The sequence below is a fragment of the Suncus etruscus genome, chromosome 1 (assembly GCF_024139225.1).
Source record: "Suncus etruscus isolate mSunEtr1 chromosome 1, mSunEtr1.pri.cur, whole genome shotgun sequence".
Classification (NCBI taxonomy): domain Eukaryota; kingdom Metazoa; phylum Chordata; class Mammalia; order Eulipotyphla; family Soricidae; genus Suncus; species Suncus etruscus.
In genome coordinates this window covers 46,288,525-46,313,624 of record NC_064848.1, presented here as the reverse complement: position 1 = coordinate 46,313,624, position 25,100 = coordinate 46,288,525, and the positions used below count along the sequence as shown (strand labels likewise).

Here is a 25,100-nt window from a genome sequence, read left to right as displayed (position 1 = left end):
CACTCTTTGTGGAAAGCTTCCTACCAAGCTTCCTTCCTCCTGATCCTCATCTCTATTGTCTCTGGATATTATTATGACAAATTTTTCTTTACAATAAATTCATTCCTCTCATTAGAACACCATCCCCCCAAAGGAGCATATTATAAAATAGTTTACATTTCAAATGTTTAAATGTAAAGTCAGTAAGTCACTTGATAATGTGACAACACTTTAAATGTCAGTAAATGTTAGGTCATGACCATAACTCAGAATGAAAAATCTGTCTTCTGGATCTGGAGAGAGAGTACAGTAAATAGGGTACTTGACTTACACATGACCCACCTAGGTTCAGTCCTCAGAGTCTCATATGATGATCCAAGCATCACCAGAAACAATTGCTTAGTTCAGAGCTAGTAAGTAACCCCCTGGACATCACTGGGTATTGCCCAAAACAAAACAACAACAAAAATTCTGTCTTGAGGGCCGAAGTGATAACACAGCAGGGAGGGCATTTGCCTTGTAGGCGCCAATCTGGGTTTAATCCTGACATCCCATATGGCCCTTCACCCTGCCAGGAGTAATTTCTGAGCACAGAGACAGAGTAATCAATCCCTGAGGTACTACTGGATATGCCCGCCCCCACCCAAAAAAAAATCCCTGCCATTCTATCATCTAGAGTGGATATTCTAAAAGACTATAAAATATAGCAAGCTAAAAAGAAGCTCTTGGAATGAAGACTAAAGAGAAAAGAGGAAGCTAAAAACGAAGTTCCACCCCAATTTACTTAAGGCAAAACAGGGAAGCTACAAGAAGCACTGGCTGAAACACAGATTACTAAAATCACAGATTACTATTGCCAAATAGCAAGACCCTAAAATAAAAAGCAGAGACTGAGCATTAGTCTCTTGCCTTAGAAATCTATCAGAATGAACCAGCAAGCAAACTTGTCTCTTCTTGCTGGGTTTTAAGTGAAAGTAGGGTTCAGTAGTGGTGGTGTCCCTGAGCAAATGAAGTCCACGGATGAGCAAAGAGACTAATACTGCATCAAGCAACACATAACAGTGCCCTTAAATCCCACCTTAGTGTGTCATAAAGGAGAGGTTTTGAGGAGCTGATGGAGGGTCAATAAGACAAAATCTGATGGCTGAGAACAAGGAAGGCGCCAAACGGAGGGATAGAAGGAAGCAATGAGGCCCATTGAGGACACAAAAAGACTGAATTGGCTAAGAAAAGAGCTTTCACAGGAAAGGGTTCATGTTAAGGGCTCGGAATGTTATCTTAATAGCAGCAGCAATGACAGGACCAAAAAAAAAAAAAAAAGATCAGTTTGGGAAAGAAGAAGAGGTCAGGTTCCTCCACTCACTGCAACCCAGAGATAGTGTAGAAAGAAAATTATGAGCAAAAGCAGAAAACTAAAAGCAGGACCTTTGAGTGACCCATTTTAGGAGCTGAATAGGTCATAAATCAAAAAGTTATGACAAGAAACAGAGCAGAAGAAACCGGACTGATCTGTGGTTTGAACAGGAATAAAATAGGGGTCAAAGAAACAATTAGTAAATGTCTAATGTGGACATTTATTAATTATTATTAGATTGTTACATAATAATCATTATTATTAAAACAGAATGTATTCATCATTGCTTGTACCAAGCATGACATATGTTAGCAACCATTGAGCATGTTAGATGAGAATAGTGTTTCCATAAATCAATATATCCTGGATCTAACCCATATAAGCCTGTGTGTGAACTGTGTTCATGGCTTGACCCATTTGGGCATTTTCCAGGTTAAGTCTGTGTGTGTGTGATGAAAAATGGCTCTCCATCTAACTTCTCTTCAAATCTTTGAACCTTTTTCTTGGTTAGTTTTCTGTAAACAATGGGAAGAGAACCAAAAAAGTAGAAAAGGTAGATCAGAGTATAGATTTAGGGGTCAAGTTGACATTTTTTGAGGTGAATGAGGTGGCCATACCTAGCAGTGCTCAGGGTTACTCCTGGCTCTGTACTCAGAAATCACTCCTGGTAGACTTGGAAGTCATATGGGTTATTCCATATGGGTTGTTCATATGCTGGGGGGTTGAACCCATGTCAGCAGCATGCAAGGCAAGTGTCCTACTACTGTACTATCTCTCTGACCTCAAACAAGTTGAATTTGATGCCTATGACACAAGCAGTGACAAGGGTCACAAGTAGGCCTGTAAATGGGTAGAGGTAGAAGGAAGGCCCAGGAAGGGCCAGGTGTGGTGCCCTACAATGAGGATCATTCACATATGTATAGAAAAAACGCCATGAACACATGAGATCTTTTTTAAAGGGGAAATATAATGATGTGAGTGGCCGAGAAAATAAACATCATGAAGGGACCTGTATAGGTCAACATGTGCACAGAAAAAAGCTGACTTAAGACACTAAAAAGGAACTGTCCTTGTTAACAGTAAACCAAAAAAGAGGAAGATCATAGGAGTACAGAAATGAATGTTTCAAGGAAGAGGAGTTAAGCTATGCAAATATCTAAGAGAATAACATAAAGTTATTCTTATAAACATAACAGGAAGGCTGGCAAATGACCACTGGATATATGATCAAGAGGAGTTTGAGTACAGAACTGGGGGCATAATCTAGATTGAAGCATATTTAAAAGTATATGAGAAGTCAGAGGATGGGAACCACTTCTTAAAAATTTTAGATGTGGGCCCGGAGAGATAGCACAGCGGCGTTTTGCCTTGCAAGCAGCCGATCCAGGACCAAAGGTTGGTTGGTTCGAATCCCGGTGTTCCATATGGTCCCCCCATGCCTGCCAGGAACTATTTCTGAGGCAGACAGCCAGGAGTAACCCTGAGCACCGCCGGGGTGTGGCCCAAAAACCCAAAAAAAAAAAATTTAGATGTGATGTATAGGAGCCATAGAGAAAGATGTCTCTGGCTGGGAAAAATGTCGTCTAGGTTTGAGTATATGAGAAAGATGCAAATGGATGAACTTTTTTCTTTTCTTTTCTTTTTTTTTTTTTGTTTGTTTTCTGTGGGTTTTTTTTTTGTTTGTTTGTTTGTTTTTCGGGCCACACCCCGTTTTGATGCTCAGGGGTTACTCCTGGCCAAGCGCTCAGAAAATTGTCCCTGGCTTGGGGGGACCATATGGGACGCCCGGGGATTGAACCGCGGTCGAGGTCCTTCCTTGGCTAACGCTTGCAAAGCAGGACACCTTACCTCTAGCGCCACCTCAACCGGCCCCAAACTTTTTTATTTTCCTTCTTTAATTTTTTGTTCGTTGGGCCATACTTAGCAGTGCTCAGGGATTGCTTTCTTGTGATGCTCAGAGAGCCAAGTTCTGTCAGGGATCAAACCTGATCCGGCTCCATATAAAGCATTTGCTCAGGGCCTACATTTGATTCAATTAAATTCTTTTTTCTTCTTTCCTTCCTTTCCCTTCTTTCTTCTTTCCCACCTTCCTTCCTTCCCTACTTCCTTCTTTCTCACCTTCCTTCCTTCTCTCCTTCCTTTTTCTTCCTTCCTTACCTCCTTCCCTCTGCCTTGCCTTCCTTCCTTCTTTTCCTGCCTTCAGTACTTTATTTCCTTCCTTCCCACCACTTCATTCTTTTATTCCTCCCTTCCCTTCTTCCTTCTTTCCCTTCATCCTTTCCTCTTTCTTTCCCTTTCTTCCTTCTTTCCTGCCTTTTCTTCTTTCCTCCTCCTTCCTGCCTTCATTCTTTCTTTTTTTTACATCCATGCTATCTCTCCAGCCCCCATTCCTTCTTTCTTTCTTTACTTACTTCCTCCCTCCCTTCCTTCCTTCCTTCCTTCCTTCCTTCCTTCCTTCCTTCCTTCCCTCCTTCCTTCTTTCCTTCCTCCCTTCCTCCCTCCCTCCCTCCCTCCCTCCTACTTGTCCCTTCCTTCTTCCTTCCTTCCTTCCTCCTTCCTTCCTTCCCCTTCCTTCCTTCCCCTTCCCCTTCCTATCCATTTTGGCTCATACACAGAGGTGCTGAAAACCATTCGTGACAGTATGCCAAGTTCATGCCACACACAAACTTTACCCCACTATACTCTCTTAAGCCCCTAGATTCAGGTATTTCATAGGAAAAAATAGCATGGAGGTAGGGTATTTGCCTTGCATGCAGAAGGACAGTGGTTCGAATCCCTGCATCCCATATAATCCCCCCAAGCCTGACAGAAGCGATTTCTGATTGTAGAGCCAGGAGTGACCCCTAAGTGCTGCTGGGGTAGTGACCCAAAAGCCAAAAAGAATAAAATAAATAAAATGTGTGTGGCAGTTCATGCCACACACAAATGTTACCCGCTATGCTCTCTCTTAAGAGCCCTAGGTTCAGGTATTCATAGGTTAATAGAAATCAACCCTTTATAGAGAGACAAATAACTCACCATTTCCTGGAGAAAATAGAAACAGAAATAAGGAGGGAATATATGTAGGACTAACCAAAATGGAAGGAGATTGCAATTGATGAATGAGACAATGAGACCAATTAACTGTGAACAAGGTTTCACATATAGTAAAAGACATGTAGTTTACTGCAACTCGAGAGGTAGCAGTGCAGGCAGTGCACTTTCCTTGTATGCGGCTGATCATGTTCCATATACAGTATTCTATATGGTCCCCTGAACCTGCCAGAAATAATTTCTGAGCACAGAGCCAATAGTAAACCCTGAGAGGCCACCAGGTGTGGACCCAAACCCTCCTCCCAAAAGATATGTGATTACTTAGAAAGATTAGAATACTAAAGGAAGTATTACTGAGATATAGCACAGTGGTAGGGCATTTGCCTTGCCTGCAGCTGATCCAGGACAGACAGTAGTTTCAAATCCCCGGGCACTGCATATGGTTCCCTGTGCCTGAAAGGAGAGATTTCTGAAGCCAGAGCCAGGGAGTAACCCCTGAGCATAGCCGGATATGAGCTCAAAAGATCAAAAAAAAAAAAAAAAAAGGAAAAAAGAATACTAAAAGAAAAAGGTCTCTCTGTTTAATGATCCAATCTTGAAGCAGAATTTATTTAAAACTTTAAAATATTCTTCCCGGTGGCCAGAGAGATAGCATGGAAGGTAGAGCACTTTTCTTGCATGCAGAAGGATCGTGGTTTGAATCCCGGCATCCATATGGTCTCCCAAGCACCCCCCGGGTGTGACCCAAAAACCAAAAATAATAAATAAAATAATAAAAATAAAATTAGATTACAGTGAAATTTCAAGAAACAAAATCAAATCCAGAAGTTTATTCACTTCAGGCCTAATATAAACCAGCTTCCTTGATCTGTAAAAAATCATTTCAGATATCTTTTTCAGTGGTTAATCATGTGTTTTCCATGGCTTTAGTAGTAAACAGGCATGGAGCCTGACCTTCAAGGTCCAAAAACTCTGAAAAGACATATCAATAGAATTAAGCATGACCACCCAAAGACACATTGAGAGGAACTTCTTGATAAAGAATCCTAAGCTTGGGGCTGGAGAGACAGCATGGAGGTTAAGTGTTTGCCTCTTATGCAGAAGGTCAGTGGATCAATCCTGGCATCCCATATGGTCCCCAGAGCCTGCCAGGAGTGATTTCTGAGCATAGTGCAGGAGTAACCCGCATAGCACTGCCAGGGTGTGACCCAAAAATAAATAAATAAATACATAAATAAATACATAAATAAATAAATAAATAAAATAAAACAAAAGAATACTAAGCTTCCTAAGAAAGGGAACAGTGGAGAAGAAGTAGCTATCACGGGTTAGATTAATTTAACTATTCTTGCTGAAAAGTAAAAGGAAAGAAAAAGAAAAAGTAACAAATATGAGCTAATTATCTAACCATGTGCCAGGTAGCCCAAACTGATTTTATTTAATTTTTAACCACAAGATGAGGCAGGACTAAGGGAGCAGGTACACTCAGGAGCAATAATAAAACAAAGAACTGGTAATTTATTCTCACACAAGAACAGCAAATGGGGAGAGAGGCAGAAAGCACTCACCTCTTTAACTCTGCAATGAGCAGTGGCGGGTACAAGGCAGCCCAAGGGGACATCAGGTGAGATGCTGTTGAAAGCAGGCTTGACAAATGCCAGGCCTGTTGTAACTGCAGACAGGACACAGACCATCACCTTGAACCTGCCCCTGAAAAGGTCAAATAACAAAGCAAAACCATCAGCAAAAGGAGGGTCTGGAGCATTTGGGGAATAACATAGTACAGACATCACTGGTGGGAGTGCAGATGGGAAAAAACTGGTTCCCTAAGTACCAAGAGTTTCAAAATAATTCATACTCAGTGGTATTTCCACTTCTAGAAATGACTTTTTAGGAATAGAAACTTTCAAAAAGGGTTAGAGAGATAGCACAGCGTAGGGCGTTTGCTTTGCACACGGCCAGGACGGACAGTGGTTCGATTCCAGGCATCCCATATAGTCTCCCAAGCTTGCCAGGAGAGATTTCTGAGCACAGAGCCAGGAGTAACCCCTGAGCACTGTCAGTGTGGACCAAATACAAAAAAATTAATTAATTAATTAAATTAAAAAAGAAAAATTTAACCAGGGGCTAGAGAGAAGGAAGGAAGGAAGGAAGGAAGGAAGGAAGGAAGGAAGGAAGGAAGGAAGGAAAGGAAGGAAGGAAGGAAGGAAGGAAGGAAGGAAGGAAGGAGGGAGGGAGGGAGGGAGGGAGGGAGGGAGGGAGGGGAGGGGAAGGGAGGGAGGGAGGGAGAGGGAGGGAGGGAAGGAAGGGAGGGAGGGAAGAGAGGGAGAGACGGAGGGAGGGAGGGAAGAGAGGGAGGGAAGAGAGGGAGGGAGAGAGGGAGAGAGAGAAAGAAAGAAAGAAAGAAAGAAAGAGGGCCCAGGGGGGAGAGATAGCACAGCGGCGTTTGCCTTGCAAGCAGACCGATCCAGGACCAAAGGTGGTTGGTTCGAATCCCGGTGTCCCCATATGGTCCCCCCGTGCCTGCCAGGAACTATTTCTGAGCAGACAGCCAGGAGTAATCCCTGAGTACCGCTAGTCTGACCCAAAAACCAAAAAAAAAAAAAAAAAGAAAGAAGAGAAAGAAAGAGAGAGAGGGGAAGAGAAAGAAAGAAAGAAAGAAAGAAAGAAAAAAAGAAAGAAAGAAAGAAGAAGAAGGAAGGAAGGAAGGAAGGAAGGAAGGAGGAAGGAAGGAAGAAGGAAGGAAGGAAGGAAGGAAGGAAGGAAGGAAGGAAGGAAGAAGAGAAGGAAGAAGGAGAAAAGGAAGAAGAGGAAGAAAGAAAAGAAGAAGAAAGAAGAAAGAAAGAAAGAAAGAAAGAAAGAAAAAGAAAGAAAGAAAGAAAGAAAGAAAGAAAGAAAGAAAGAAAGAAAAGAAAGAAAGAAAGAAAGAAAGAAAGAAAGAAAGAAAGAAGAGAAAGAAAGAAAGAAAGAAAGAAAGAAAGAAGAAAGAAAGAAAGAAAGAAAGAAAGAAAGAAAGAAAGAAAGAAAGAAGAAAGAAAGAAAGAAAGAAAGAAGAAAGAAAGAAAGAAAGAAAGAAAGAAAGAAAGAAAGAAAGAAAGAAAGAGAAAGAAAGACAGAACTGGACTACATGTTATGCATTCAAGGGATTTGGGTTCAAACCTACCAATACTTGGTTCCCTGAATATCATTAGAAATAATTCCTGAGCACTCACCTAGGTGTAGCCCCTGAGCATTGCTAGTGTGGTGGAGGGAAATGTAAAAATATGTCTAATACACTAAAGTGAAGGCCAGAGAAATAGTGTGGGAATTAAGACACTTCCCTTGCATATGTGTGACCTGGGTTTCCCTGCACTTTAACCTAAACCACACCAAAAAGGGTCCCCAAACACAGAGCTAGGTAATTTTTATTTTTTGAGCTAGGTAATTTTTAAAAAAAATATTTTAAAGTTAAAATAAAAGTTTTTTAATGAAAGTCTTTTGAAATATTAATGTCTATACATGTTGACAATCCACTTCACCTCTGTGCTAAGCATTTACAGTGGACAGATCTTAGTAAAATAATTGCCCCCAATCTCACTCCCTTCAGAGGAGTGCTTTCAGGAGAAAGAGCCAGAAGTGGTGACGTGCTTCAGGGCATAGTCTTTCTCCTCTCCCAGGGACTCCACTTCCTTATCTATGAAACAAGAAGTTGGGAACAGATGATCTAAGTCCGGAATCACAACTGTGCAATGAAAGCGCTAAGGCTTTTCCTGAAGTTTGTTATTTCTCATTAGCACAATTTCTTTTGGCCAGAAGCCCTGGTTCAGGTCACAGTTAGCAAATTAACAGAGATGAAATTCCACAATAAAGAAATCAAAGCACATCAAAACCATCACTTTACAAATGTATCTCTCCAGGAAGAAATCTGTTTATCATCAAGGTAGAGGAAGTTATTTATCAAGCTGCTACCTCTCTGACTGCAATGAACAGGCATCACAGCCCTGAACTCTACACAAAGGGGAACATTAAGAAAAAAAAATTGGGGGCCGGAGAGATAGCACAGCGGTGTTTGCCTTGCAAGCAGCCAATCCAGGACCTAAGGTGGTTGGTTCAAATCCCGGTGTCCCATATGGTCCCCCGTGCCTGCCAGGAGCTATTTCTGAGCAGATAGCCAGAAGTAACCCCTGAGCACCCGCCGGGTGTGACCCAAAAACCAAAAAAAAAAAAAAAAAAAAAAAAAAAAAAAGAAAGAAAAGAAAAAAATAATTTTAAGGGGGTGTAGTTTTTAATGACTGAAACCCCAACTACAAACATGTTTATAACCATGGTTTTTTAAATAAAGATATTATAAAAAAAATTTTTAAGTATACCTATATTCAGGAAAGGATCCTGGCAGCAAATCCTCAGGGGAATTTCCCCCTCCCCCCCCCCAACTCTGGCTTGCCTCCTTCAGCTGCTGGATAAAAGGCTACTTACTGGTCACCTGCTCTACATACAGCTCCTGACCCTGTCTGGCACCCCAGCTCCAGGCACCCACAGAGCTTCCCTGACAGGGTTTGAGGTTCTGTGATACATACCAAGGCTTTTGGGGCCTTTATTTTTGCATTTGATTAACATATAGCCAGCAACTTTTGAATGACACCACTGTCAGAAGGGCAGGAAGAGGTTATAGAGAGCATTTTGGGGGCTACAGACACTGGTGACCCCAGCCAGAGTTCAATATATCAGATATCTATGTATCTCTATCTCTCAGGCATCTTGGACAAGACACTGAACGCTCCAGCTCTGAGAGGTTCCAGATGGAAATGACAACATCCTGCAACCTGGTGTACTTGTCAGCATGAAAGCATTCAACACATTGCGTGGTGCCAGGATGACAATTATTTTTTAACTACCATCTGAGAATTCTCATATAAAATAAAATAATTTTAGTTTTATTTTGGTCTGGGGGCCACATCTGATCATATGAGGTGTCACCAGGGTCAGCCATGTACAAGGAAAATACCTTAACCCCTGTCATATATTCTGTCAGAGAATAAATGTCATTTTCAAGAATATCTTCATTATTAATAATATCAAATCCTTGGGGAAAATCTGGCTCCTGTGCCCTCACCAAAGGCTCTGTTAGAGTACTGCCAAATAGTTCAAAGGCAGAAAACATGACAAAACTTGTTTTCTAGCAGAACATTGTAGGGACACCTCCCCACATTAGAACCAGAGGCTGGGAGTATGTGCTTTGGGAGGGAGCTTCGCCAACCAGGACATCCTGTCCGAAGTATGCCACACATAAACAGAGGTCACATTGCTGGCAGGAAGCCATCTGGCCCAGGAGGACCCATAGGCCTTAGATAAAGAAATTATTAAATATCCAGCAGTCAGTCTCCTTCCCACCACAGCCAAAGTGTTTTTCTAGCTCCCTGGTTTTCAACCTTTACACACAGATTCCACGACTGCACCAGACTGAGGACCAGTGGATTTAAACCCAACTGCTCCAGAACAGTACACTTTGGCAAACTGGCAGTTGAAACATCTGTTCTAAACACTGATACAGACAACAGTTTGACTGTCTGGTCCTGATTTCAACTTCCCAGCTCATCATGGTCTCAAACTGGAATACAAGGTCAGGAGACACTCAGCATCCCAACTTCCTATATCTCCCAAACCAAATTCTAGCAACCCAATACCAACCATTATAATATAATCACATATATAATTATATAATTATGTAATCACATATAATGTGATTATAATGATGCTGCTACTATTTTAAAATACTTTTTAAAGGGGTGCTTTTCACTCTGTGTCCTGCTTTTATGAAGAGTTTGGTAGAAGGGGAAAACCCCCAGCAGTATTTGGAGCTTCCTCTGGCTTTAAGGGATCACTCCTGGCCATGCTTAGGCAGCCATATGGGATGACAAGAATTGAACTCAGATTAGCTTCTGCAAGGCAACTCCTTACTGCTGTACTATTTCCCCATACTCACATTTTTTAAAATATTAAATACTTGAGTGGAAATAGCCCTTGAGCATGGGTAGGTGTGACTCCAAAGCTACAAGATAAAGAAAACAAAACATATCTACAAACTTCCAGCTGTCCCTTAAAAGAGATAAACACCTTTGGTTGAGTCATGCTTTACCAGGAAAGACAATGTCTAGAAAAAGAAATTCTTAGGCTCCAACTATGGAATTAAGGTTACCAAGGGATTGAGAGGGACAGGACTGTAGTGGAGGAACAATGGCATTTTAGTGGTAACTGTTGATGAGTTAATATTGTATCCCTAAAACAGATAAACAATGACACTCTTGTAAACCAATGTTACCTTCATAGGAACAGAAAGAGAGCTCAATGGGCTAACAACATGCTTTACATGTAAGATGTCTAGGTTCGATTCCCAGGCACTGTATGGCCTCCCAAGTACTGTCAGGAGTTACTTCCTAGAACAAAGCACATAGTAACTCCTGAACTAGGTGTGACCCAAACCACACCAAATCAAAATTTCAAAGTTGGGGCCGGAGAGATAGCACAGCAGTGGAGCATTTGCCCTGCATGCGGCCAACCTGGGAGGGGCCTTGTTCGATTACTGGCCCCCTATGTGGGCCCCCAGTCTTCCAGGGGCAAATTCTGAGTGCAGAGCTAGGAGTAACCCCTGAGTGCTGCAGGGTGAGGTCCAGAAACCAATCAATCAATCAATCAATAAAGTTAAAAAAAAAACTAAATTCTAAAGTTGTCTCAATTTTGAAAACCAAACTTAAATATATTCACTGTTTTAAACTAAGCAGTAAGACTAAACTATTACTTTGAGCAGTAGAGATAGTACAGGGGCTAACGTGCTTGACTTACATACAGCTGATTCTGATTTGATACCCAGTACCACATATGGCTCCCCTGAGCCCAGCCAAGATTACTGAGCACAAAGTCAGAAGAAAGCCCTGATCATCACCAAGCATGGCCCCCAAACAAAACAAATAAGCAAAAGACTAAAATATAATTATTATAAAACAACAGTCCCTAATAGTCAGACGTTTACAGCAATGGTCTTCAACCACTAGTTGGTCCATGAAGCAATACTGAACTGCAGGTATAGAAAAGTTGAAAACTGGGGCCATAGAGATAGCATGGAGGTAGGGCGTTTGCCTTTCATCCAGAAGGACAGTGGTTCGAATTCTGGCATCCCATATGGTCCCCTATGCCTGCCAGGGGCTATTTCTGAGTGTAGAGCCGGAAGTAACCCCTGAGCGCTGCCAAACCAAAAACAAAACAAACAAACAAAAAAAAAAGTTGAAAACTACTAGTTGAGCATTGATGATGGGAGTGTTGCACTAGTGAAGGGGGGTTAAAAAAAAAAAAGTTCTAGTGGATCAAGTTGGGTATAACTGCCGATCCATGACCTGGTCGACAGGCTTGGTCCACAGCTGTACAAAGGTTAAAGAACTCTGATCTATATAATTATCCTAGCATATCCCCACCCTGGTATTTTTATAAGTAACAAGGCCCAGAGAGCTCAGGATGTTTTCCCCAAGTCATCCTTCATGTGTAAGTACAGGACAGACAGACTTCAGCCTGTAGCCTTGCCACTCATGATCTTAAAAATGAAAGAAATCTGATGAAGTGATGTGTAACTATACTTTTTGGAGGTAAGAGTCATAAAAAATCATAGAATGGTAAATTATTTAAGAAACTATGTAATTTAAAAAATATGTAGTCGGGGCCGGGCGGTGGCGCTAAAGGTAAGGTGCCTGCCTTGCCTGCGCTAGCCTTGGACGGACCGCGGTTCGATCCCCCGGTGTCCCATATGGTCCCCCAAGCCAGGAGCAACTTCTGAGCGCATAGCCAGGAGTAACCCCTGAGCGTTACCGGGTGTGGCCCAAAAACAAAAAAAAAACAAAAAAAAAAATGTAGTCTATAGTTTTCTAATAATCCATTAAGAAGTGGATACAATTAGCCTATAATGTCCTTATTTTTGGTTTTTCCTCAAAACAAATGTTTGAAAATGTCAATAAGGATCAAAAGTGAATGCATACCATGGGACAATCTAGTTAAAATAACAGTATTTTTCGGGGCCGGAGAGATAGCATGGAGGTAAGGCGTTTGCCTTTCATGCAGGAGGTCATCGGTTCGAATCCCGGTGCCCCATATGGTCCTCTGTGCCTGCCAGGAGCAATTTCTGAGCCTGGAGCCAGAAATAACCCCTGAGCACTGCCGGGTGTGACCCAAAAACCACAAAAAAAAAAAAAACAGTATTTTTCGGGGCCGGCGAGATGGCGCTAGAGGTAAGGCGTCTGCCTTGCAAGCACTAGCCAAGGAAGGACCGCGACCGCGGTTCAATCCCCCGGCGTCCCATATGGTCCCCCCAAGCCAGGGGCAATTTCTGAGTGCTTAGCCAGGAGTAACCCCTGAGCATCAAATGGGTGTGGCCCGAAAAAAAAAAAACCCAGTATTTTTCTAAAACAGCATTATTTCTATTTACTAATGAACTTAAATATATTCCCCTTCTATTCTAGACATTCTATCTTCAAAATATCCATATAAATTATTTATAATAAATGCCTTCACTTATTAGTCTTCATAACGCACTCTCCTATATACTTTATAGCATTCTTCCATATATTTTAAACCAATGTGGAAGAATTTTATTTTCTCCTCTTGATAAGAAAACTAAATATAAGACCTTTAAAAGCAGTGGACTTCAGGAGACCACCAGACCAACAGATAGGGCATGAGCCTAGCACGCAGCCAAACCGGTTTCAATTGCTGGCATCCCATATGGTCCCCTAAGCACCATCAGGAATAATTACTGAACACAAAATCATGAGTAACCCTTAAGCATCGCTGAGTGTGGGTCCCCCACAAGGAAATTAAAAAAATGAAAGTGATGTATTTCTGAGCTGAAGAGCTCTTAAAAGAGTCCAGGCAATTGCCTTGTACTCAGTCAATGCAGATACAATCCCTGGCACCATATTTGGTCCCCTGAGCACCAAGAGTGATTCTTGGGCACAGAATCAGGAGTAAACCCTATGCACTACCAGGAATGTTGCCAAAATCAAAGAGAAATATCAAAATAAAAGCAGATTTTTCCCAAAGTCCTTTATTTGTTTCAATTTGTTTAGACACCACATTTTGCTATGATTTTTCCAATAATCTCACATAAAACTACTTTTAGGGGCTGGAGAGATAGCATGGAGGTAAGGCGTTTGCCTTTCATGCAGAAGGATGGTGGTTCGAATCCCGGCATCCCATATGGTCCCCTGTGCCTGCCAGGGCAATTTCTGAGCATAGAGCCAAGAGTAACCCCTGAGCGCTGCCGGGTGTGACCCAAAAACCAATAAATAAATAAATAAATAAATAAATAAATAAATAAATAAATAAATAAATAAATAAATAAATAAATATTAAAAAACCTACTTTTAGGGGCCAGAGTAATAGCAAAGCATATGTTATGTTTAGCAAATACACTCAGTTGTATAATATGCCTTTTCTTGGCAGAGAATATTTTGGTTTATGTTTTGTTTTGTTTTGTTTTGTTTTGGGGCCACACCCACTGACACTTAGGGGTTACTCCTGACTATGTGCTCAGAAATTGGTCTTGGCAGGGTCCTGGCTTGGAGGAGTACATGGGACGGGATTGAACCGTAGTTCATCCTAGGTCAACCATGTGCAAGGCAAACGCCCTACTGCTGTGCCATCGCTCCTGCTCCAACAGAGGATATGTTGGGGCTACACCCAGAACTGCCATAAATGGTGCTGGGGACTGAACTTTTGCCAAGTATCAGACCTATACTATCTCTTGACTCTATAAGATGCCTTTTGCGGTCAGTATTTTTCATGGAAATCTATGAAGGATGTATAAACAACATCTTTAGTAGCTGCTTGATTCCAATGGTTATTCAGAACACACAAGAAAACTTTGTAAACTCTCTTTTTTTTTGTTTTGGGGTCACACCTGGCAATGCTCAAAGGTACTTGTGGCAAAGTGCTCAGGAATTACTCCTGGTGGTGCTCAGGGGACCAGGAAATCGAAAACCAGGGATAAAGCCCAGGTTAGCACAAATGCAGTTGTCATGCCTGCCTTTGGCCAGCTCCATAGACTCACTCTGTTATCGAAAGAGATGTAAACCAAACTGTGAAAAATTATGTGTATACCTGCCAGGCAGCTGAAATTGGGCAATCGTGGGAGCAGAGGAAAGGAACACATCCCTGTCCCACCAAACCCACACCTGCTGTACCCATAACCCACAATTGCCACTTTGCCAATGACCCTGCTTCACCACTTCTCTATGGCTCTCTGCAGAAACTCATGATTGTGGTTATTGTTTGCTTGTTGCCTTTATTGCTGTGGTGCTTTTCGGTTTGTTTGGTTTTGTTTTTTTTTTCTTGTTTGTCTGGGATTTTTGGGTTTTTTTGTGTGTTTTGTTTTGTATTTTTGTTATGTTTTTTCTTTTTCCCTCTCTTCTCTTAAATTGATATTTATAACCTCTAGATGGACTCCTCCCAGTTTTATGTTTGTTTGATTTTTGCCCCCCCTTTTATTTCTTTAAATAGAACCACATAACTTGAATCATCTTGTTCTGCTTCATAAATTGAGAGGGAAATTATGAATGGCACCAAGACCAAACAGGCATATAAACATTGAGTAGAAATAAAAAAAAATGATCAGACTTAAACACCAAATCCAAAGCCAATGACAACAGAATCAATACCTAGTCTACAACAAGCTAGACACAGAGGGGATCACTTATTCTAGCAGCCTGGGGGGGGCAAAGAAGGGGGCTATGGGATGCACTCTGTGAAAGGGGTGGAGGGAGGACAACACTGGTGGTGGGAATGTCCCTGATTCAATCTCACTATGTACCTAAAACACTGTTAAAGATGTAATTCACTTTGGTCAAAATAAAAATTACTTTAAAAAAATTTTAGCCATGGGTAGGTGCGATAGACTAGCAGGGAAGGTATTTGCCTTGCATGCAGCTGGCAAAAGTTCAATCCCTGGTATCCCATATGGTCCCCCAAGTCTGCCAGGAGTGACTTTTGAGTTCCATCAGATATGGCCCAAAAATAAACAAACAAAAAGTTTAATCCAGGGCTGGAGCAACAGCACAGTAGTAGGTAGAGCATTTATTTGTCTTGCATATAGCTGACCCAGGTTTAATTCCCACCTCCCATATGGTCCCCTGAGCCTGCCAGGAGTAATTTCTGAGTGCAGAGCCAGGAGTAACCCCTGAGCACTACCAAATGTGACCCAAAAGCAAAAAAAAAAAAAAAAAAGGCGCGCGCGCGAGAGAGAGAGAGAGAGAGAAAGAGAGAGAGAGAGAGAGAGAGAGAGAGAGAGAGAGAGAGAGAGAGAGAGAGAGAGAGAGAGAGAGGAGAGAGAGAAAATTTAATCCACTTAATCCACTTCTTCTACTCACAGTACTCCTGGCAGTTCTGAGGGAACAAAATTAGGAGCCAAAGATTGAATGGGGTCAACCATATGTTAGGACAAGTGTCTTTTTTTTTTTGGATCACACCCGGCAGTGCTCAGTGGTTACTTCTGGCTCTATGCTCTGGCAGACATAGGGGACCATATGGGATGCTGGGATTCTAACCACCGTTCTTCTCCATGAAAGGCAAATACCTTACCTCCAGGCTATCTCACCGGCCCCAAGGCAAGTGTCTTAATCCCTGTGCTAACTCTCTCTGTGCCTCTTAATTATTTTATTGATATTATTTTATTGATATTATCATTTCAGAAATAATTGTAGCTATTAAAATATATAATAAGCTCATCACTAGGCTGGGCTCCATTGTACATCATTTTTCTTGATATATTCCTAATTATTAAACGTGAAGGGGCCGGGCGGTGGCGCTCGAGGTAAGGTGCCTGCCTTACCTGCGCTAGCCTAGGAGACGGACCGCGGTTCGATCCCCCGGCGTCCCATATGGTCCCCCAAGCCAGGAGCGACTTCTGAGCGCATAGCCAGGAGTAACCCCTGAGCGTCACCGGGTGTGGCCCAAAAACCAAAAAAAAAAAAACGTGAAATACCTGTGGCAAATGCAAAAATGTCTAATATAAGCTTACCTGTCATTCCGAAAAATCTTTGGAAGATACCTTCTAGGAAACCACATGGCCAGAGCACACATCAAAACCCAGAGGATAGCAAGTTCATCAATCATCTGACCCAAAAAACTGAGAGTTGCATGGAAGTAGACAGATCCAATTCCTAGAATAAATTAAGACAAGTAAAGAAAAAATTCATCATAGATGAACAGGCTCACAAATGCTATCGCAAATGCAAGATCACACACTCTCTCTGAAAAGTGAAAGTATAAAAAGAAATTTACTCACATATATATGTGTGCTAACTTCAAGTTGATAAAGAGGGTTTAAAGTAGGACCCAAGTATTAACCAACTGACATTACTTAATTCAGTAAAACACATTCTGTCTTTCTGTACTGAGCCCTCTTGGGAAAAGGTAGTAAATAAAGGTCACTGCTCAGAATTCCCTACCTATGGAAGAAAATGGAAATTACAGGTATAATTTCCCAGAGTAATAAAGGTTTAACCATCTAAATTTTTTTGAATTTGACTTTTTAGGATTTGGGGCTACACCTGGCGGTATTCAGGACATAATCCTGGCTCTGCACTCGGGGATCACTTCTAGGATACTTGGGGGTCCACATGTTTTATTCCAGGTAGGTTGCATGAAAGACCTTACATTTGCACTATCACTCCAACTTCAAACATGTATTTTTTTTAAATATTTATTTAGTACAGTAGATATCAGTCTTGATGAGTCAAGAGTGAAAGTATTATCCTGTGATAGTGGGGAAGGCATACAGCCAAACCTACTTCAATGCCCAGCACCCCATATGGTCCTCCAAACACTGCCAGGAATAATTATTGTGAACAGAGCCAAGAGAAAGACCTGAGCATCACTGGTGTGGTCAACAAACAAATGAAAATAGAAAGAAATCAGTCTCATAAGAATTCAACTGCTGGGGCTGGCAAGGTGGCACTAGAGGTAAGGTGTCTGCCTTGCAATTGCTAGCCAAGGAAGGACAGCGGTTGGACCCCCCGGTGTCCCATATGGTCCCCCCAAGCCAGGGGCAATTTCTGAGTGCTTAGCCAGGAGTAACCCCTGTGCATCAAATGGGTGTGGCCCGAAAAAACCGAAAAAAAAAAAAAAAAAAGAATTCAACTGCTAACAAGACCTTCTTCAGAAGTACTCTGAAAACTGCATTGGCAAGACACCAATCAGTATTATATAAATGATCTCTCATATGCAGTTCATTTTCAGTACAGCCAACCTTTTTAGCAAGCCTAGATGCAAAAGAAGTCTTCCCGTAACATCTGACAAACAAAATAAGTTTGCTCAGACGTCAGAATTACTTTGATTTACAAAACGTACTGTTCAAGGGAACAGGAAGAGTTCAAATTCCATTTCCTCCCTTTTAGACCACGCTTACAAACAAATCTACTTACCCACTACAACTAAAAGGGCCCATATTAGGTTGATTCCACTGTTGAAGCATGTTGCATACTGACGAAACAAACACATGCAGATGGGCGGTAAAATAAAAAACAAGAAGTTGCTGATCTGGGGAAAGAAATCCAAAACAAAATGAGTATGAAAGAAAAAGGCAAAAAAGCAGTATTCTGAGTATGTCCTTTGCAAGCAAGGATAAATAGGGTAATAATAAATTTTGTGGAAGCACTTACACTTTCTTAACTGCAACTATACAACCCAAGAAACTTTAAAACTGTCCTATGGTATTATTTAAAGGGTTCTTTTCTACCTCTTTGATCATAGAAACAACTATAACAACACTACAGTCTATTAAGTTCTTCAGGTACTTCTCTTGATTCAAAGAACCCATGACTCTTACTTTATCTCTGTTCAGATTAATTATGAAGAGGCTGGAGCAATAACACAGTGGATAGGGCATTGCCTAGCATGCAGCTGCCCCGAGTTCAATCCCTGGCCATTCCATCCAGAAAAAATGTTTAAGCACATAAGAGCCAGGAGTAACCCCTGAACACTGCCAGTTGTGGACCAAAAAAGTAAATAAATAAAAAATAATTTTAAATTTATTTTAAGATAAGATCTGCACTGAACAATGGCATACTAAAGTTTAATAAAGAGTTGAGGGGTCAGAGAGATAGCACAATGGTAGGGCTTTTGCCTTGCATGCAGTCAATCCAGGAGGGACCCGGTTCAATTCCCCACACCCATATGGATCTCCAGCCTGCCAGGTGCATTTTCTGAGTGCAGAGCCAGGAGTAACTCCTGAGCGCTGCTGGGTGTGGTCTAATAACCAATCAACCAATTAATCAATAAATAAATAAAGTTTAAAAAAATTTAAAATAATAGTAAAGAGGTGAGATGGCCAATTAATATAACACTATTAATACTATTAGTATTAGAGTAATGTACTACTTACTATTTCAACACCTAAGATTTTTCACCAGAAAATACAGCTTTTACTTTTGGGCTCACTAAAGAGAAACTTAGTTTCCTCCAGTAACCCTTTCTCAGCTTTCTCACCCTAATCAAAACTTTTTGGCCAAGGTAAAACTTGTGTCTTCTCAGCTTTAAAATTATATTGTTGGGGCCAGAGAGATAGCACATTGATAGGGCGTTTACTTTGCATGAGGCCAACCCAGGATGGATGGTGGTTTGAATCCCTGCACCCCGTATATTCGCCCTAGCCTGTATGATTTCTGAGCTCAGAGCCAGGAGTAACCCCTGAGCACCGCCGAATATGACCCAAGAACCAGAAATAAATAAATAATAAATAAATTATATCACTTAAAAAAATCCCTATGGCCAGGGAAACAGCTCAAAGAATTAGAGTTATATGATTTACATGCAGGAAGCCCAGACTCACTCACCACATGGTCCCTGAGCAACTGAGTGGGGATTACTGCCTGAGCACCACTGGGTATGAAATAAAAACAAAAACAAATTAAAAAGGTACATATCTTTCAGGTCTTAATTTTTATTATTATTTCAATATTTCCAATTTGGTGTGAACTTAAGGCTCTTCATTATTATCCAGGGACTTTTGTCTATATAAAAAGTTCATGGGAGCTGGAGAGATAGCATGGAGGTAAGGTGTTTGCCTTTCATGCAGAAGGTCAGTGGTTCGAATCCCGGCATCCCTTATGGTCCCCTGAGCCTGCCAGGGGCGATTTCTGAGCACAGAACCAGGAGTAACCCCTGAGCACTGCTGGGTGTGACCCAAAAATCAAAAACAAAAAAAAAGTTCTAATATGATACATTCAAAATACACAGATATTTTGAATATACATACATATATATGTGTTTGAATATGCATACATTCAAAATATAATACAAATATAATACATTCACATATATAGTTCTAATATAATATATTCAAAATACTCCCACTACTACAACTTTAAATATCATGAATGAAATATTTTATATTCTTTTTTCATACCAAGGTTTGAAGGCCAATGTAAATTTCACACTCACAGCTTGATTCCATCTGGACCCCAGCTTTCACAAGCTCAATAGCCATGTGTAGCCTGTGACTATCATATTAGAGTCTAGATTCTCACAAAAATAACTAAATTTTCACCCCTACTTTTTTCTTTTTCTTATCTTTTTTTTTTTTGGTTTTTTGGGCCACACCCGTTTGATGCTCAGGGGCTACTCCTGGCTAAGCACTCAGAAATCTCCCCTGGCTTGGGGGAACCATATGGGACACCAGGGGGATCGAACCACGGTCGCAATCTTTCCTTGGCTAGTGCTTGCAAGGCAGACACCTTACCTCTAGCGCCACCTTCCCGGCCCCTACTTTTTTCATTTTTATTTTGCCTTTAGTATTAGTTTGTGGGATCTCCCAAGCACTACTCAGAGGCCATTCCTAGCAATTCTTGGCTAAATGGGCCAGTGGTACAATGTAAGTGTAGAAGGATATAGGATTGCTCAACCCACAATTTTGGGAATTAGTTGCACCATCCCAATGGTACTCAGGGGCTTCCAGGGATGTACCCACTAATACTCAGGGGACCATGTGGTGCCAAGGATGAAACTTCAGTTGGGCACATACAGGTATGTGTCTTATTCACTATTTTATCTCCTGGTCACTGTTTTTGATTTTTAAGAATATCAGAGCCAGATTCCATATACACACATCCAATTTGTCGTTGTTGTTGTTTTCTGGGTCACACTCAGGGTTTACTCCTGGCTCTGCACTCAGAAATCATTCCTGGCAGGCACAGGGGACCATATGGGATGCCGGGATTCAAACCACCGTTTGTCCTGAATTGGCTGCATGAAAGGCAAATGCCCTACCGATGTGCTATCTCTCTGGTCCCCACATCCAATATTTTTTAAATATGAGGTAAAATCTATACTATATAAAGTGAACCTCTTTAAAATGGACAATTCAGTTCCAGGAATCTGGCTCAGCAGTAGAGCATGTGCCTTGTAAATGTGAGACTGACTTCAAGTCCAACACCACAAATAATAGTAATAGCAAAAATAACAATACATAAAATATATTCAATAGTCATTGATGCAGTCATAATGTGTACTCACTATTTCTATCTAGCTATAAAACTTTTTTATTACTCCAAAATTATTTCCTATATCCATGAATCTGCCACCCCCACTTAGCACAATTCGCCAGCCACTGGCACCCCCTAACCTGCTTCATAATGCTGAGAATTTGTCTCCATTTGTATTCCATAAAAGAAGAATAATATAACATACGATCACTTTTCTGGTTTTCAAACACAATGATTTTTAATTTCATCTCGTTACTGTATGGATCAAAATTTGCTTCCTTTTTGTGGCTGATTAATATTCCATAACTGACCTGCTTTGTCCATTCATATACTGATAAAGTATTATGAATAATGCTGCTATAAATACTCATCTAGAAGCTTTCCAGTAGTTGTTTTCTTCTGGGTATTTCCCTAGGAGATATCAGGATCATATTTAAATTTCATTTTTATCATATTTGAATTCAATTTTTAACTGAACTACTTTATATTCCGTTAGCAATATGCATGAGTTCACTTGTTTGGTTTAGTTTTATTTGGTTCTGGGGAAAAATGGTGTCTTCTAAGTTGTGAATGAGAAACCCAGGAGGGGGATTTTCTGTGAACTGGCATTGAACTTGGCACTAGCCAACTATGCACCTTGAGACCTGCATGCTCTTTCCAGCCTGGCTTTGTTTCTTTATTAAGACCATTCTAAAAGTGTCATGGACATTTGGATTTTTTAGTTTATTATGGTCTTTATTAAGACCATTCTAAAAGTGTCATGGACATTTGGATTTTTTAGTTTTGTGTCTCAGTGTGGCTGGGGTTCTCCCCATCAAAGATTGTATATAAGAAAAATGTACAAAATGGGAAGAACAAAAAATAACTGCAAATGAGCGGCCTGCATGAAGATAAAGTAAAAAGGTTTCGAAGACTTGGGCAGATTGCATTTGAAAAGCTAACAGAGCTTTCTAAAGAACAGACTGGCCATCAGCACTAAATAACATAGAAGCATCATCCACAAATCCATGTAGGATTTCTCACAAAGCAGGGACTCAGGCAGTACACAGCATCTATCATTCTGCCTTTTTCTACTTACAATTCAATGCTGAAATCCTTGGGGAGGGGGAGCGGGCTGGGGCATTCTAGTGAAAGGGACATCATTTTCCTGTTGATTCTCCCTGATGAGGACCTTTGTCTCTTTCCCACATAGGAGACCTATGCACGGCTGGGGAACCCTGGGTGAGAGTATGATTAATGTCTCATGAGATAAGCAACCTCTAGAGTTGGAACCATGGAATCTTACTTCCTAGAAGCCAGTGAGAAGAAAGCAAAGTTAAGCTCCATGTTAACAAATGAATTTGTGGTCACAACCTTTAACTTTCCAAAGAATAATTCAGAGAAAAAGTTCTCTTAGAAAACAAAAGAGTTTGGGATTTTTATTTTTTTTTTTTTTTTTTGGTTTTTGGGCCACACCCATTTGACGCTCAGGGGCTACTCCTGTCTAAGAGCTCAGAAATTGCCCCTGGCCTGGGGGGGATCATATGGGACACCGGGGGATTGAACCAAGGTCCATCCTACGCTAGCGCTTGCAAGGCAGACACCTTACCTCTAGCGCCACCTTCCCAGCCCCGAGTCAGGGATCTTAAGCAGTAAAATGAAAGAACTAAAAGAAGGATAGCCACTAAGCTAGCAAAAGAGACATAGTTGAGACCAGAAGCTACCAAGCTGACCAAGATCAGAAAGGCAATCATCCATAGAACTGGGCCAGCAGCCTCCAGCCCACTGCCTTATGCCACTTCCGCTGCCCCATGCTAATTTTCACCTCCACCATTCCAACCACATTCTGATCTCCTTGGCTCTATTCCTCAATTACTATCTAAAAATTCCGAATTACATCACACAATGTGAACACACATGCTGTTGCATGATTTAAATGTAGCCCACAGTCTATTAAATGTTTTAGCAGAAGAAATAACTGTAGCTTACAATCTATTAAATGTATTAGCAGAAGAAAGAAAAGGTGACAGAGAAATGAACATTTGGATAGTTAGTCAAAAGGTAACCTAAAACCTGTTCTTTCAGAACTAAAAGTAAAGTTCAGCCTAGCATGCATGAGATCCCATGTTCCATCCATCCCCTGAAGGGCAACAATAAAAGGTAAAAACAAAACGGCTGATCTTTCTCCTCTCAACACACTACAAATACACTACAAAGCTCATGTTCACTTTCTATCCTCTTCTCCAAATCACTTTCTTTGCATTTTGGTGACTATATCCAACATACTGTAACATTCTTATTCTACAACTTCCTTTTCTCACTTAACAATCTAGAAAAATCCTTTCAAAATTCAGTGTAGTTTGTTTACTTCATTTGCTCTAAGAACTACTAAGAACTACTACTTAGTCCTTTCTAAGTGGAAGGAGCACCAATTTATGCTCCAATTTGAATTATTTTTTAATTTAAAAAATTTAGCCCTAACTTTAGTTATGAAGAATATAACACATTCCACTTTTTTTTGTTTGTTGGTTTTTCGGTCACACCCAGCAGAGCTCAGGGGTTACTCCTGGCTCTGCACTCAGAAATAGCTCCCAGCTGCCTCGAGGGACCGCCTTCTGTCCTGGATTTGCTACGTGAGAGGCAAACACCCTACCACTGTGCTATCTCTCTGGCTCCCAACACATTCCACTTTTTACCTTGGTTTATATCTGGCCCCAAGTGCATTCATTCAAATGCACTTAGATAATATCTACTGTTAGGTTTGACCCCAAATGGCTCTATCAATCTGTGTTACAACTATCAATGTACACTTAGTCACTTATATGTGTATTTAAATATTATTCACAAAGGCAAGAAGCCACTGATTAGACCTTCAGTAAAATTTATGATGCTTTGGGCCAAAGCGGTGGCACAGCAGTAGGGCGATTGCCTTGCACACGACTGACCTAGGATGGACCGTGGTTCAATCCCCTGGCATCCCATATGGTCCCCCAAGCCAGAAGCGATTTCTGAGTGCATAGCCAGGAGTAACCCCTGAATGTCACGAAGTGTGGCCAAAAAATAGAAAAAGAAATAATAATGCTTTGAACACTTTGTTTTTGTGTAGGGGACACCTTTGGCAGTGCTCAAGGTTTGTTCCTGCTCTGTGCTCAGGGATGGTACTTAGCAGTGTCAGGGAACCATATCTAGTATTGGGGATTGAATCTGGGTCAACCACAAGCAAGACAAGTGCCCTACCTATTGGACTATCTCTCTAGTCATACTTGGAGCATTTTTAATATACAAATTAGTGGATTCAATTTAAAAACATCATTAGAACTTAAGCTCCCAAATAACACTAAAACCACATTATTGTTTCTGATAACCCATCTTCCTCTCCACCAAGCCTTTTTAAAAACACCATTCTTAGAAAAGAAAATATCAAAATAGAGAGAAGCATACCCCAAGACAATGAAAGGAAGGAACTCCAAAGAAACACTGAAGAGCAAATGAGTTGTAGTTTGTAGACAGATTCAATGGATCTGTCTCCACTGGGGGAGGAGGGGGACAGGGAAAAGAAAGAAACTGTGCCTCACAATTGTGTAGGTCACTAAAGTTGATGACTAGTTTGGCCAGTCTATTTAAAAAGAAAAAAGAAAAACAACCTATTGTTGGAGAGGAGGGGTAAGAATAAATAAATAAAAAGTCTATTGTTGGATCTTCCTTTGGAGAACTAGTTTGTTTAATTCTTGCCAAACATTTTTAAATTAAAATAAAACCACAACTGTAAATATATTGATGAATTACTTAGAAAGTTTCTCATTCTATGAATTCTTAGGTAACATCTGTGCCAAAATCATCTCACAAACAATGCAGTCTCATCCTGATACATGTGAATGTGCATTTTCCCAGACTAAGGGTAAACACTGACCAAACAACAGGCTGTCCTTTTTTTTTTTCTTTTGCAAAACACGACTTTGCCCTGGCTAAGCAGATTGTCTGCCCTTACTACTGCATTACATTTTCCTGAAAATCCATCCCATTGTTTCCTTCTGCCTTTGGGATAAGCAAAGGTCTGGCTTGCCTGGTACTGAGGGAACCCAGGACCTGTGATTTTCTGTTTTGAAATCAGAAAAGTTCTGGGCACCCAAAAAAAAGTTCTGGGCACTGTCCTCAGAAGGCTTCTTCGAACCTTCTCCCCCCCACCCCAGTCCACTTTTTCTACCAGGAAATGGGAAAGGGCTAAATAAACAGCAGCAAGTGAGGTAAATGAAGTCAGC

General features: G+C 41.0%; 1 protein-coding gene across 1 annotated transcript in view; it reads right to left on the bottom strand.

Annotated features, from left to right (window-relative positions):
* The window catches only part of ACER2 (alkaline ceramidase 2), a 37,122-nt gene that overhangs the window by 9,915 nt on the left and 2,107 nt on the right, over nt 1-25,100 (bottom strand). Inside the window, 5 exon segments of the mRNA XM_049769403.1 lie at nt 5,935-5,960; nt 5,963-5,980; nt 5,983-6,076; nt 16,401-16,542; nt 17,806-17,920. Coding sequence (XP_049625360.1) covers nt 5,935-5,960; nt 5,963-5,980; nt 5,983-6,076; nt 16,401-16,542; nt 17,806-17,920 — 395 coding nt within the window.